The following is a 14,836-nucleotide window of genomic DNA, read 5'->3' as shown; positions in this document are numbered from 1 at the left end:
ACCTATGTATTTTGGGATGATGACAGGAATGAAGGGTTTAAAGCTCCCCCTTTCTGCCATGTTCCCAATCCAGACTGCCCTCTACATGCTAGTTTACACATTAAAAAAAAATCACATAGTTGTGTAGGGTGTGAAATTTCACATTTAGAGAACACAAAAGCAGAAATTAGCCTTGGAGGAGCCCAACCCGTGTTTATGTAAGAGTCACTGATCTAACCATGGGTCCTAGAGGAAAGCCCAGCGCAGCAACTCATGCAGAGATTCAACATACAATCTCTATGGAGGCAGGAAATTCTGCCACATCAGGAGTGAATGAATGAATGATCCAATCAAATCCACTGCAGACACACAGCAGAATTGCCTGTTCCCAAAAGAGGCTTCTTGGAAGAAGGCAAGGTAGAGCTGTGAGTCCTGCAAAGAGGAGCAGTCCCATTTGAGGCAGGTACTTCAGGCTCATGTCAGCATTTGGTTAGTTAGTTACATTTCTCGTGGCCAACTATTTTCTCATGGCACAACATTTGGGAATTATTGGGTTAAAGCAGTAGGGCTCTTTGGCTTGTATCTTCAGCTCAGAAAATGTGTCCAGCAATTCTGGAGTCTGTGAGAAAGATAGCCAAGGTTCCTGTGTCGTCGTAGTTGTCCCCCCAAATCTGGAAGAGAAGGAGGTGACTAGTAGTAATAGTTGGGAGGCAGGTAATCTGGGAGCCATGGTCTCTGTGTGCCACTTGAAATTTGGGAGCTGTGAAAAATCCAGGAGTGATGAGCAAAGGCATAGGGGGGGTAGGAGATTTGGAAGTCAAGATTTCTTGGTTTCATTCCATACACATTTCCAGAAGAGAGTTTAAGTGGGGCACAAGGCTGAGATCCCTAGTCAGTCTCTATTCCCAGCCTTGGACAGTTCCATCCTCCTCTCCCTCCTCCTCATTGCCTGGACAGTGTTTTGAGACTGAACAGTAGTTGCAAAGCATTTTAGATGCCAGGATGAAAAGGAGCCAGAGTGAAGTGGAAAAATGAGAATCAATGAAGAATAGTGGCAGGGAAGCCAGCTGCCAGCTGAAAGGATCAGAGGAAGTATAACACAACATCTTGGGGGTGGGGATGAGAGGATGGTAGAATGACTGTGGGATTTGCAGCATATATCCAAAAATGCTGGGGAGGGAAGAGGGGGGCTGCACAAGGCCTTGATATCAGGTGCATATTTATTATCAGCTGGGAATGAGCAAGGGGAGGATGGAATGGCAGGAAGGACTATGAAGCCCGTTAGTGTACTTTGTATGCATAGGTGCGTGCACTCATGGTGGGGGGGGGGGATGATGCAAACCCAGCAAAAGCCCTAGTTGCTCTTTTAGGCAAGGGAGGTTCAAAGTCTCATCAGCGGCCAGGAAAAGCAGGGTCCATATTCCTCCTCATTACACTAAGACTTGAGGGAAGGACCTGTGTGTGTACATCTGCCACAAGTTATATAGGGCTGTCCTTTGGTTACAAGCTGTTCACCCAGCTCCAGCCACCTCATAGAAGGCAAGAGGAGAACAGGAGATGGGGCAGCCACTGGACCCTGTGCAAAGGCACCTGTTTGCTCTGGAAGATGAGCTCAGGATGCAATAAACTGAGGAATAGGAAAAGACAGCCATGTGCCATGGGCTCCAAGGTTTGAACTGGAGTTGGGGACTGGTGTAGTTATATCTGCTTTCAAACTTGAGTACAGCAGATAATGAGGCTGGGGGGGGGGAGGTAGTATAATGATAAGCTTGCTTGCCTGCTGGGAGCATCAGTCTTCAGTATTTGGCAAGGTTGATACAAACCCCAACAGAGAAGAGTAACTGACAGAGATGAGCTTCCCCTCACCTGTCCCAAGGAAGATTTGTTGCAGTGCTCCTCAACTCAGTTGCCCCCCCCCCCAAGCCAGAAGCCTGAATCTTTTCCCATATACCACTGCCAGTCTCTTTACAAGCAAAATTGGGATTTTGGACACAAGGGAGTACCAGAACACCCCCCCCCCCCAACTGTGGGAAATGCAGTGAGACTGAGTAGTTCAGGCAGGATCCCAGGATTCTTGGAGACCACTCCCAGCTCTCAAGACAGTACTAGAGGCTAGTGGCACAGGGCCAGTCCAGGGACTCCCTGGGCTCTCTCCCCTGCCCTGGGAAAAAGAGGATGCAGACAGCAGGTCAAAGAACTCCGACTCCAGGGAAAGGAACTGGATGTAATGAATTCCAGCAGTGAGCCAGGAGGATGCTTTCTGCTGGAGAAGGGAATACTGCCTAGTGGGTAGAGAGAAGCATCAGGACCACAGGTTCTTTTTTGCAGGTTGCCTCCAAACTCACATCAGGGTCCCATTTTTGCCTTGCTGTGAATGCAGGAAACCAAAATCCTGCCAGGGAAGCAATGGGGGGGGGGGCACCACCGCCCCATCCCGTGGCTGCAGAAAGGAACCCCCAATGCACTGCTCCCCCACATCCCTGCATACAAAACTCTGGGTAAAGCTGGGGAGGGGCGTGAGGAGCCAGAGAGGGCCACGTCCATGTGATGGGGCGAGGGGGGAGCGTCCGACAAGAGCCGGTTCCGAGAAAGCAGCGCAGCCAGAGGCAGCCACGGCAGCGCCCGAACTCCTTCGCGCCCCCCACCCCGTCCGCAGCGCCCCAGCCCCGCCCTGGATCAGGCTCCCAGCGCGCGCCTCCTTACCCCGTGCACCTTCGCGGCGTTGCCTACTCCGGCCGAGCCCCCGGTGCATCCCGGCTGCAGCGCGTGAGCCGAGAGCCCTCCTCCTTCCCAGGCCGGGGAGGAGCGAGAGAACCCATCGCCCTCCCACCCTCTGGCCGCAGGGCAGGCCGGTGAGCGGCGGCAGGGCGGAGGGGAGCGCACCTCCCTTGGCAACATCCACCCCAATTCAGACTCACCCCAGAGAATCCCGCAGGGGGAGGCATCCTCTGCACTGGAACCACAGCCCTGCACCTCTCTCCTCACTCACAGGTGGGAGCCCCAGTTCAGCCCAGGCCCCTCTCTGCAGGGGCAGGGCGCGACCTGGTGCCACTAAGCATGCACAGAGTGCCTTTCCCCTTCTTCCCCATGGCATGACCCGGCCCACCCCTTGACTGAAACAGAAAGCCTCACCTGTGCAGCACATAAGAACAGCCCCACTGGATCAGGCCATAGGCCCATCTAGTTCAGCTTCCTGTATCTCACAGCGGCCCACCAAATGCCCCAGGGAGCACACCAGATAACAAGAGACCTCATCCTGGTGCCCTCTCCTGCATCTGGCATTCTGACATAGCCCATTTCTAAAATGGAATGCACACACATTCCTACATGCACACACACTCCCACTGGCCTGTGTGAAAAGCCCTGTCCAAGCCTGTTTTTATCACGGTTCAATGAAGCACTTGGAGAAATTCCTCAGTAATCCTTACAGCCAACCCAGTAAAACAAGCTAGTATCATTCAACCTCCCTTCCCAGGGTGGCAAATGGCTGGGGGGGGGGGGGGAGATGATGAGGCTGACAGCAGCTTACCCATGGCACCTAATGAGTCTGTGGGGTGACCTTTGAACAGGGACTTCCTGGCTCACAATTCATATTCTTACAGTATCACTTCATCATACACATTTGCAGGGAGTGAGCCCTACATAACACTTCTCCCCCTCCACAACAAACCAAGCAGCATTTTAGATCCTACTATTGTGGTGTTTTTTCTTTTTTTAAACAAATCACACCTATGTGTACACGCATATACAGTATACCTTCAACCCCCTAGAGAAGCACTAGCTAGCTACAAGATCCACCTCACCCCATTGATGGCCTTTGCATATACATTAGAAATGCTGCCTTTTCCACCCACTATTATATAGCACTTCTGACATTCAAGCAGAGATGCCAGAGGTGGAAGGCAGAACTTGCACCTTTACCTTTTGGAGTGGAAAGGATACAGCTAGTGCTGTGCCACTTCTGCTTCATATTCTTTCAGGTCTTGACCTTCTTTCCCCCACCCCCGCCACTAGGAGACAAGCCTGAAGTCTTGCTTGCTGCAGCAGAGGAGAGGCATGAGCAACAGGACACAGGAGGAACAGAGGTGACTTCTCCAGTTAATGAGGGTCTTTTGAGGACTGCAGAGAAGCTTTCACATGGTTTGCACATTTCATTCGATTCAAACAACAGGGCTTGTGAATCTCCAGGTTGCACCCTGGCCACCCCATCTGCACATGCTTTTAAAATTGTCTTGTGTCAGCAGGCCACTATTATAGTGCTGTACTCCCCACCTCCAGGCCCATTTGATAGATGTGGGACAGATTCCAGCATAGGAAAGGGGGACTTTAGGGCAAGGCTGCAAACCATATCAGAAGGGGGGTGTCAGCTCTTCCCAATTTAATCCTTTATAGACTGTGTGAGCCTGATCATACTTTAAGAAAACTAGAGGTCTGAGAATGTCCACAAGTTCTTCTAAACCAACCACATTGCCAGGGGTTTGGAGAAATGTAATACAGGACTATAGGATAATATTTGCAATTATGGGCAGAATCCAGCCAATAGTTAAGGACTCAAGGCTGTAATTCTAAACACACTTTCTAAGGAGTAAGCCATTCAGTGATATATGCATAAGTCTGCTAGCATAAGCCTGTCTACTTGGAAGATCCCACTGAAAATAATGGTACTAACTTTTGAGTAAACACAGTATAGATCAGCTTGTATGTCTTAGGGATTTCAACTGGAGAGAGTTAAGCACATGTTTTACTCCAAGCAAAATCGATGCAACCTAAAAGCACTTAAATTATGCTGGGTCAATTAATAATAATTATCACTAGCAAAGAACTCATCTGGGTATACCAAATGCTGTACAAACTTTAAAGTTGCAACTAATGGCAGGAGGGGGATCCAGCCTTTAACAGCAGGTTAAGACGCAGAAATCATCATACTTCCATCCTGAAGCTTATCACAGCTTGGAGATCAGCATCCTCACTAGATGATCCTACATATCAAGATGCTGTTATAGACAACAACATTCAGTTGTAGAAAAGGTAGCAACCCCACATTTTTCTTAGAGAGGGCATGGAACAAGTCAAGGTCAGCAAGACCCTGACTGAGGAAGTATTTTAACTTAGAGCACAATCCTATGCATCTCTACTTGGAAGTAAGTTCCATTATCTTCAATGGGGTTTACTCCCAGTTAAATGTACGTAGAATTTCAGCCTCAGACTCTCAGATCCATCTCCAGCTGATTCATACTGTCCTAAACCAAGCAGATCCTATTTTCATCTATGACTGCTGAAGAGTATTTGCCATTCTTTAGACAAGATACACTTGAGACATGTGCCACTGTAGCCACAACCTGATCCGATCTGATCTAGTTAGGCATCTCCTGTGCACCCAAAGAGACACTTAATACATATGGAACAGCTAATCCAAACTACATCTGATCTGCATAAAAAGAGTAGGCTCCTCCTCCTTCACCAAGATCGAATTACCAAGGGATTTCACAAACATGCAAGGCTCCACATCTTATGAGGCGTGAGCTGGGTTGTGACCGCACTACCGCACTACCCTGAGACAACTAGGATCCACCTGTTCTAAGAACCAAAGCAGACATTATAGGGGAGCTCTCCCATTGCATCTTCCTCTTCCTTTTTCAAAAAGCAGCACAATCTCCGCAGCATGGCATCAATACAAATCAGAAGGGGGATTTGTTTTTACAAAATGGGAACTACACTGGGAGCTCTTCTGATCACTGAACATGTAATTCGGCCCTTTTGTGTCAGGAAAATAATCTTCCAAGACTGAAACACCTAACCACAAGCATACCTTGGCCATTATTCTGATCCTCTTCCTCACCATATATATTTCATCTGTCAACCGAACTTGTCCCTTGCTAGCTGTGCAAAGAGACATCTTTTGAAACATGATGGCTCTCTTATATGGGAGAGCAACTGCACCAATTAATCCCAGCATAGCCTCTTTTCCAATGGCTCTTTAATGCTTTCTCTTTCTCTCTCAGGATTGTGATTCGCTTTGGTACAGGAAACCAATTTTTCCCCCATTTGTTTTGCCATGTAAACTACTTTGTGAACTTTTTTTAAAACTGAAAACCAGTATAAAAATAGTATTGTTTTATTAGTAGTAGTATTTTAATAATAAAAATACCAATAACAATAATTCAAGAAAACTGACAGGTTCAATCAGCCAAAGTATGTTCCCACAGTGAATGGACACCAATGTGGCTCTTAGTAATAGATATCTTAAGTAGGCCTTAAGAGCCATTAATAGCAGGCACACAGCAGGCACACAGTATGTGTACACATGCTGTTCCCTCTAACTTTTGAGACATACACTTGTCTTTTGAGGTATTGTATGTTGACATGAGAAGTGAAAATTCTCTTTTAAAAGCATTTATTAAAAAGCTCCCAAAGAGTCCTGCCTCTTTTATGGGGGGAGGACATAAAGCCCCAAGCATATCTTTTATACATACCAAAAAAAATTCCTATTTTTGTCCCACTTTGCTGTGGGACAATTGAGGAAACCATATGTTTTTCATCTGGGGACACAGGAGAAGGTGTCGGAACAGGTCTCTTCCCAAGATGAAGGGAAAGTCCAGAGATGGTCATTGTCACTAAGGTGCCACGAGTGGCTTGACTTTATTTCTTGATGATATAACTACCGTGTCCAGCAAGCTTTGGGAGCAATCAGTTGACTTGCATTCCATCCATTGCAAAATTCAGAGTTTCCCATAGTGAGGTGCCTCAAGGGATAGATAGGATGTCTTGGATGAAATATTAAGGGAGAAAAAGAACAAACTAACTTTCTGCAGCTGTAGTTTTTCTAAGGCATCTTAGGGCACAATCCAAACCTGTGCTGGAGCAGGCAAGCCAGGAGGGTTGCACTGCATCCAACGCAGATTCACTGGCTGCAGCAACTCAGCCAGGGGCAAGAGGAAGCTCTTCCCCTTACCCCTGGGTAAGGGCTGCTGGCCCCAATGAGTCTCCTCGGAACTGCACCACTACCTCCATGGGGACGGGGTCTGGGATCCGGTATAACTGCAGGGTCCCAGCCCCGCCCCCCACTCCCCGCATGCCTGCCCCCGGAGCCGCCCATCGCCTGCCCTCCCCCACCCAGAAACGCCCTCTCCCGCCTCCTACCCCCGCCATGCCTACCGTTGCTGCTTGTCTCGGCGCACCCGCACCGACACAAGCAGTGGCGAGGAAGCTGCTGCGGAGGCTTCTGCCAGCCTCCGCATGTTGGCACATCTACATGCGCCGACGCGGCTTCCTTCCACAGAGGCACAAATGTGCTTTACGGAACGTTTGCTACCCTCCTATGGCGGCCCAAGGAACTTGGGTCGGCATAAGGCATGTTTAGGATTGCGCCCATAATGTCTTAAGCTATATAGAACAGACTGGCACCAAGTGCCAGCAGCATGGAAAAGGAAAGTCAGAGTATATATTAAACCCCCAGCAGGAACAAGCATTACACAAATTCAAAAACCAGGCAAATTTTTCAAGTTTGAGAATCTGGGTCTTTGAGAAGTTTGAGAATGTGGGTTTTCCACATTCCAATTAGACAATTCACTCCTGAGAAAAAATATGCTGTTGAACTGAACGTCTCCAGGAGAGTTCCCAGAGTTCCTATATCAGGAAAGATTTAGGAACAGCCTCTCTTGGCCAGTGGCAGACAGATACAGCAGGGAAGGTGTTTTGTGATGGTGCTGGGTGTGGGATGGAACAGGGCAGTATTTTGAAACCCAAGTATGAAGCTTTATAACTTCCAAGCTCTTCTGGTGGGGCCTAGAGAAACTCTCTCCTGCCCCCTCCCCCAGGACTGAGAGCAAGAGGAGATAATGCCTTCATTAACAAAAATATTTTAATTTTAGTTTTCTTATTGCAGATTTGAGTAGCTCTGTTATTTGGTACAATTGCTATAGTTTGCTATCCCTTTTAGAAGAGCCCCCAGTTCTCCAAGCCTAGAGGAACTCAGTTTAGTCTAGGACAGATGACTCTCCTGTTGTTCTTTTTCTTATTTTCCAAGTATAAAGTCAATGGTGCCTGACAGCCACCATCTCCAACAACTTTGGCTGGACAGCACTGACCATCCCAGCAGAGCCTGGAAGGACAGTAGCTCCTCCTGCTGGTAACTCTCTGATAGAACAAGCAGCTGGTACCAGTAGGATGCACAGTTGAACTTTGTGGTTTGCTAGGGCTGAACTAGGCATCTGGTGACAAAACAGTTGTCGAAAAGCTACAAAACACAATCTGCAGTGAAGAAATGGGGAGGCGAGGTGGGTTCTAACTCTTTCCCCTAGCTGCAACCCTTTCCCCCTTAATCTGACCACTTTTCCTCATGATGCAGCAAATGTGCATCTAGAATTCTGACTGGGGGAAAGCATCAGATAAAGAAAGAGTTAATGGCCCAACTCTTGCCCTCCCCTTTTCACTGCAAATTGTATGTTGGCAACCTTCAGTCTCGAAAGACTATGGTATCGCGCTCTGAAAGGTGGTTCTGGAACAGCGTCTAGTGTGGCTGAAAAGGCCGATTCTGGAGTGACAGTCCCTTCCACACCGGGAGCAAGTGCAGTCTGTCCCTGGTCTGTCTCCCTGGCTATGGGCCTTCCTTCTTTGCCTCTTTTTCTCAGTCTGTTGGCCAAGTGTCTCTTCAAACTGGGAAAGGCAAATTGCACTTTACCATTGTCACCATCTGGTGCTAAAGATTAGGCAGGATCTTCCTGGCTAAGGCTGCAATCCAATGCATACAATAGAACCTCTTTAAGTTGACCACCCAAGGGAGTGGTGGAAATTGGTCAACATAGGGAGGTGGTCAACATACGGGAAAAAGGCATTTAAATATTATCATGTTTAGTTCCCAGGACAACAAATGCAAGGCCAAATTATTATTTAGATTGGATTTTAAAAAGTTTTATTGCAAATATCAATGAGAATTGATCCTTTTCTCACTTTATAAATAGTAAGTGATGCTTACTATTTATATCATCTATATCTATATCAAGAGGCAGAGAATAAACAGCCCACAATCAGTGTTTAAAAAAACAACTGGAAATTCATAAGCTTAAAAAAAAATTGCAAGTTAAAAAAAAATACTTGGTTTCATAGCAGACAGGCAGACCAATGCTATCCCTTGCCAGCCCATAGCATGTTACATAGCCCCAACAGCTAAAAAAAAACCAAAAACACTTTTTTACTTAGGCTACCTGGCCTCCACTGGGTCTCCTCAGATTCACTAAATGCCAGAAGGTGTTTGATACACTCCCTCACTAAAAGCTGTTGAGAAAACTCCACAGTCAGGGAATAAGAGGATAGGTCGTCTCATGGATTGGGAACTGTTTGAGCACCAGGAAACAGAGAGTGGGTGTCAATGGGCAATTGACAAAAAAAGTGGAGAGAGGTGGAAAGTGGAGTGCCTCAAGGATCTGTTCTGGGACTGGTACTTTTCAACATCTTCATAAATGACCTGGAAACAGGGATAAGCAGGGAGGTGGACAAGTTTGTAGATGACACTAAACTTTTCTGAGTGGTGAAGACCAGAAGGGATTGTGAAGTGCTCCAGAAGGATCTCTCCAAACTGGGAGAGTATTTATTTATTTATTTGATTTATTTTCCGCTTTTCTCCCCGAAGGGCACCCAAGGCAGCTAACAATCAGGTTAAAAATACAAAACAGCAGATAAAGATTAAAAATACAAAACAGTTAAAACAATTAAAACAAGATAAAATACATGGATAAAATACATGGCATGCAGTAAAAGACAAATTTATAACAGCCGTTATGGTGCCTCGAAGGCTTTCCTGAATAAAAAAGTCTTCAGGTCCCGCCAGAACGCTAATAATGAGGAAGCAGCTCTCAGTTCAAAGGGGAGGGAATTCCATAGTGCAGGTGCCACCACCAAAAAGGCCCTGTTTCTGGCCTCCATTCCCTTCACCACTCTCAATGATGGCACAACCAGCAGGGCCCCTTCTGATGACCTTAGAGAACGAACCAGATTATATGGAAGAAGGCGGTCTCTCAAATAAGCTGGTCCCAAGCCGTTTAGGGCTTTAAAGGTCATAACCAGCACCTTGAATTCAGCCCGGAAACGAATGGGCAGCCAGTGCAGCCGCTGGAGTAGCAGCATGACAGAGTCAAACCACCAACCCCCAGCAACTACATGAGCTGCCGCATTCTGCACTAGCTGTAGCTTCCAGACCGTCTTCAGGGGCAGCCCCACGCAAAGCGTGTTACAATAATCTAATCTTGAGGTCACTATGGCATGCACCACCGTGGCCAGATCCGCCTGAGACAAGTAAGGCCGCAGCTGGCGCACCAGCCGAAGCTGGGCAAAGGCACCCCTGGCCACAGCTGACACCTGGACATCCAGGAGGAGCTGCGAGTCCAGGAGAACCCCCAAGCTGTGAACCTGCTCTTTCAGGGGGAGTGCAACCCCATTCAGAGCAGGGCGATAGTCCAGCACCCGCATCATGGATTTCTGCACCAGGAGGACCTCTGTCTTATCCGGATTTAATCTCAGCTTGTTCGCCCTCTTCCAGATCCCAACTGCCTCCAGGCAACGCTCCAGGACAGAGACAGCCACCCTGGAGTCAGGTGGAAAGGAGAGATAGAGCTGAGTGTCATCAGCATACTTGATGGCACCCAACTCCAAATCCCCGGATGACCTCTCCCAGCGGTTTCATGTAGATGTTAAACAACATGGGGGGCAATATAGAACCCTGTGGCACCCCACACCTCAAGGGCCAGGGTGCCGAACAGGAGTCCTCCAAAACCACCACCTTGGACCTAGTAGGCAGCAAAATAGCAGTTGTGTTTCAATATAAGTGTAAAGTAATGCACTGGTGATGGGAACCAAAGTGAAAGGACAGTGACTTCGCTATGCACAAGCAACCTCATGTCCCTCACAACTTGGTACATGTCCAGGTACAATTGGCAGCCGGCGCAGGTCTGTCGGCTATGTGCAATGTGCCCACCTATAAAAACCCTTTCACACACACGCTAGCAGGCATAGGGGAGGGATTGTCACGTGGCTTCTTGCTTTTCCAAGATGGGACAAACCAGACAAAACACAGGCCCACAGTATCGCATTCAGTGGGCAACTTATGGAGGGTAAATTAATACTCTGTGCAATGGTTGAAGTGGTCAAGATACAACTTGACCAATCATTAGGAAGGGTATTGAGAACAAAACGGCTAGTATTATAATGCTATTGTACAAATCTATGGTAAGGCCACACCTGGAGTATTGTGTCCAGTTCTGGTCACTGCATCTCAAAAAAGACATAGTGGAAATGGAAAAGATGCAAAAGAGAGCAACTAAGATGATTACGGGGCTGGGGCACCTTCCTTATGAGGAAAGGCTACGGCGTTTGGGCCTCTTCAGCCTAGAAAAGAGACGCCTGAGGGGGGACATGATTGAGACATACAAAATTATACAGGGCATGGACAGAGTGGATAGGGAGATGCTCTTTACACTCTCACATAATACCAGAACCAGGGGAAATCCACTAAAATTGAGTGTTGGGCGGGTTAGGACAGACAAAAGAAAATATTTCTTTACTCATCGTGTGGTCGGTCTGTGGAACTCCTTGCCACAGGATGTGGTGATGGCGTCTAGCCTAGACGCCTTTAAAAGGGGATTGGACAAGTTTCTGGAGGAAAAATCCATTATGGGGTACAAGCCATGATGTGTATGCGCAACCTCCTGATTTTAGAAATGGGTTATGTCAGAATGCCAGATGCAAGGGAGGGCACCAGGATGAGGTCTCTTGTTATCTGGTGTGCTCCCTGGGGCATTTGGTGGGCTGCTGTGAGATACAGGAAGCTGGACTAGATGGGCCTATGGCCTGATCCAGTGGGGCTGTTCTTATGTTCTTATGTTCTAACTTATGGAGGTGGTCAATATAGAGAGGTTGGTCTCCCATAGTGTATATGTAGTGTCTGTCCATACTGTGAAAATTAGGTCAACTTAAGGAGGTGGTCAATATAGAGAGGTGGTCAACTTCGGAGGTTCTACTGTACTTACAAAGGAGTAAGTCCTATTGAACTCAATGAGACTTACTTCTGAGTAGACATACACAGGATTGGGCTATCAATCTACTAACAGAAGTGTATGGCTCTAGTCTATTTCCTTTCCCACTGGAAATGCTGTTCAGATTTTGTTTTTGAATGGGGCAGGATCAAGATCTAAAGTCAATCCATAAATCACAAAAGACATGACAATCACAACCTCCCTGCAGCCAGACAGAACATCTAGTTTCTGACTCCTACCAGCAGAGGGCACTCCAATACAGGCAAATGTTCCACATTTTTCAAATAAGGAAAGACCCCGGTTGGTTGGGAGTACACACACCCTCTCCCTACAGAAGGAGAGGGGACTGAGAAAGGCCCATGGCTTCCCTGTATCAAAATGTAACATACGAGGTCCTGGTTCCCAAAGATCTGGGTGCCGTCACATGATCTTTCTAGGTGGTGACTTGAACTCAGAACAAGGAAGCAAGCATTAGACAGGCCACATGGTACCTGATATTTTAGCAGTCAGGTGCACTCATGCAACTAGAACTCATGCAACATAGCCCATAATGTGTGTCCAGATTGATGAGGTCAGGTGTATTCATGCACCAGCACAAGATTGTAACCATCAACACGTGCAAACTGGCAAGGTCAAGGTCAGATGCATTCATGCAGTGAACATTAACCTCCTCGAACTGCACACATCAAGGGCTACATTGTTGTCAGCCAGCCATTGTTTTTACTGGCCTGACCAGTAAGACTGAAATTTGGCTGGCAGCCAGAATCAGGCTCTGGAGAGCCAGTAAACTCCAAAATAAGCCTAACAATGTTGGTGTTATTACTGACCCCCAAATCCCAACATGTGCTGGGCTCTACTGCAACTCACAAGGTCCTTCCATGAAACAAAGTAGATACAGACAACCATCTTCCAAGTGGAAAATTATATCAGTGTGTGTGTAACCACTTGGTCAACAAATTGTCCATTTCATCCTGCCAAGTGAGACGATGCTGCCTCCTTCAGCAAGCTATTTGGAGCAAGTACCTAGAGCAGGTACAGTCAACATCCCTACCTAAGATGTGCACTGAAACTAGGCTAGCGTACCACCACCCCAGCTTATGTTTCCTGGGTGCCTCACCTGGCATTCCCAGGGCCCAGGTGTCCAGGTCAAAGCCCCTTTCTCTGGTGGGGGCAGAGGAAGAGAAGGAGGAAAGTGGGAGGAGTTATACAAACAGTCCTACCCGAGCCTGCACCTCCTGGGCCGGAAGCAGCCACGGCCTTACCGTGTTGAAACCCGGGAAGAGACCCACGGCCGGCTGCGCCTCCATGGGGAACGACAGGAAAGGCTTGAGATCGAGGGGCGGCTGCATCATGGCAGGCGGTGGGCGCAGGATGGCCGGGATTGGGCCCGCTCGACTTAGGCTGCCTAGGCAAGGAGAGACAAAGAGAATTGTAAACAGATTTCCTGACAACACAGAGGTCAGGATTCAAAGCCGAGAAAGGAGGGCTATGAACCAATCAAAACCTAGCAAGTTGGAATTGAACAAGAATGTAAATGAGCGGGGAGATTTAAATCAACACTACTGTGCATTTTCTGAAGGGCCTACAGTAACTACATGCTGTACATAAACATTTCAACACCACTACACTTGAATGCACACTTTTTTTTCTGAACAGACAGAACAATCTGAATAGTTTAGCATAAACACAGATTTTTGAAGGGTTTTTTGTTTTATACAGAGTGTGAACTGAACTCATCACACAAGTTTTGAATGTTGTTTCTAACACCCAAAGCCACATTTGCAATGGGGGGGGGGAGGACACTTGGGGCAGTGGTTAATGTGCATGAATGGTTGGGACCATGTGTATTCAAGCACACAAATCCGCATACCAGTATTTACATGGTGTGCATGTTAGCAGATGGGTCACCCCACTTTTTTTTTCTCACATTGGCAAAACTACCCTTCTGCCTAGAAGCTCAGAGCAGCACTGAGGAATTTAACCCCATTTATCCTCACAACAACCCTGCAAGGTGGATTAGTGTCAGTGTCAGGAGACAGTGTCATATCCAAGCAAAGGTCAAGGCTGAATGCAGATATGAAACTTGGTCTCCCCAGTCCAAGTCCATAGCATTGTTGGCTACATCTCACTGGAATAAATACAAGCCTGTTGAGCACAACACATGTGCAAAAATCATGTGTACACACATCTATGGAGGGCAGCCTCCCACAATTTTGTGGTTTGTTTTACTATTTTAATTTATAAACTGCCTTGACTGCCGGAAGTTGGCATATAAATGCAGTTATTATTGTCTGAACGCTTGGCATATTTGCTAAGCAGTAGCATATGCATGGATGAATCTCTGAAGCATGGAAGCACCAGTGTGTTGGATATATGGCCAATTGTGCCTCTACTGCTGCCAAGACCCAAAGGGGCTTCAAAGAATTCCAGTCCACCCCCTTCTGCTCTTGTGGGCACATGATCTTTGCAAGTGTCCCCACCTGATCCCCAAAATCACACGCTGCATTAACCTTGAACAGACACAACACTCCTCACCATGCTAGCTTGGGCCTTAGAGACAGCCATAATGCCTGACAAAGCTATTTCAGGGTTTCTTATGGCAAGTGCACTTGATTGCACTGCTCAAGGCAGTGTTACTTGGGACTATGTCAAGTCCCTGCTCATGACAACAGACCAATTCATTTGCCACAAAGCTATCCTGCAGTTTTGTCTGCCAACACACAACCTAACCAGAGAGCCATTTCAGACCATTGGACCCGCAGTGGTTCTTTTGTTCCCGTGGAGCTTCCCACTATTCTATTCCATAGCTTTGGAATAGAGTTCCTATGGAA

At 47.4% G+C, this 14,836-nt stretch overlaps 1 protein-coding gene across 1 annotated transcript in view; it reads right to left on the bottom strand.

Annotated features, from left to right (window-relative positions):
- Window positions 1-13,354, bottom strand: part of ZNF385A (zinc finger protein 385A) — an 80,709-nt gene extending 67,355 nt beyond the window's left edge. The window contains exon 1 of the mRNA XM_066617089.1: window positions 13,268-13,354. Within this exon, the coding sequence (XP_066473186.1) occupies window positions 13,268-13,354 (87 nt within the window). The remainder of the gene's footprint in view (window positions 1-13,267) is intronic.
- Window positions 13,355-14,836: the final 1,482 nt, after the last annotated feature.

This window comes from Tiliqua scincoides, chromosome 2 (genome assembly GCF_035046505.1).
Source record: "Tiliqua scincoides isolate rTilSci1 chromosome 2, rTilSci1.hap2, whole genome shotgun sequence".
Classification (NCBI taxonomy): Eukaryota; Metazoa; Chordata; class Lepidosauria; order Squamata; family Scincidae; genus Tiliqua; species Tiliqua scincoides.
The sequence above is the reverse complement of the archived record's forward strand: the minus strand, read 5'-3'. Positions and strand labels throughout refer to the sequence as shown.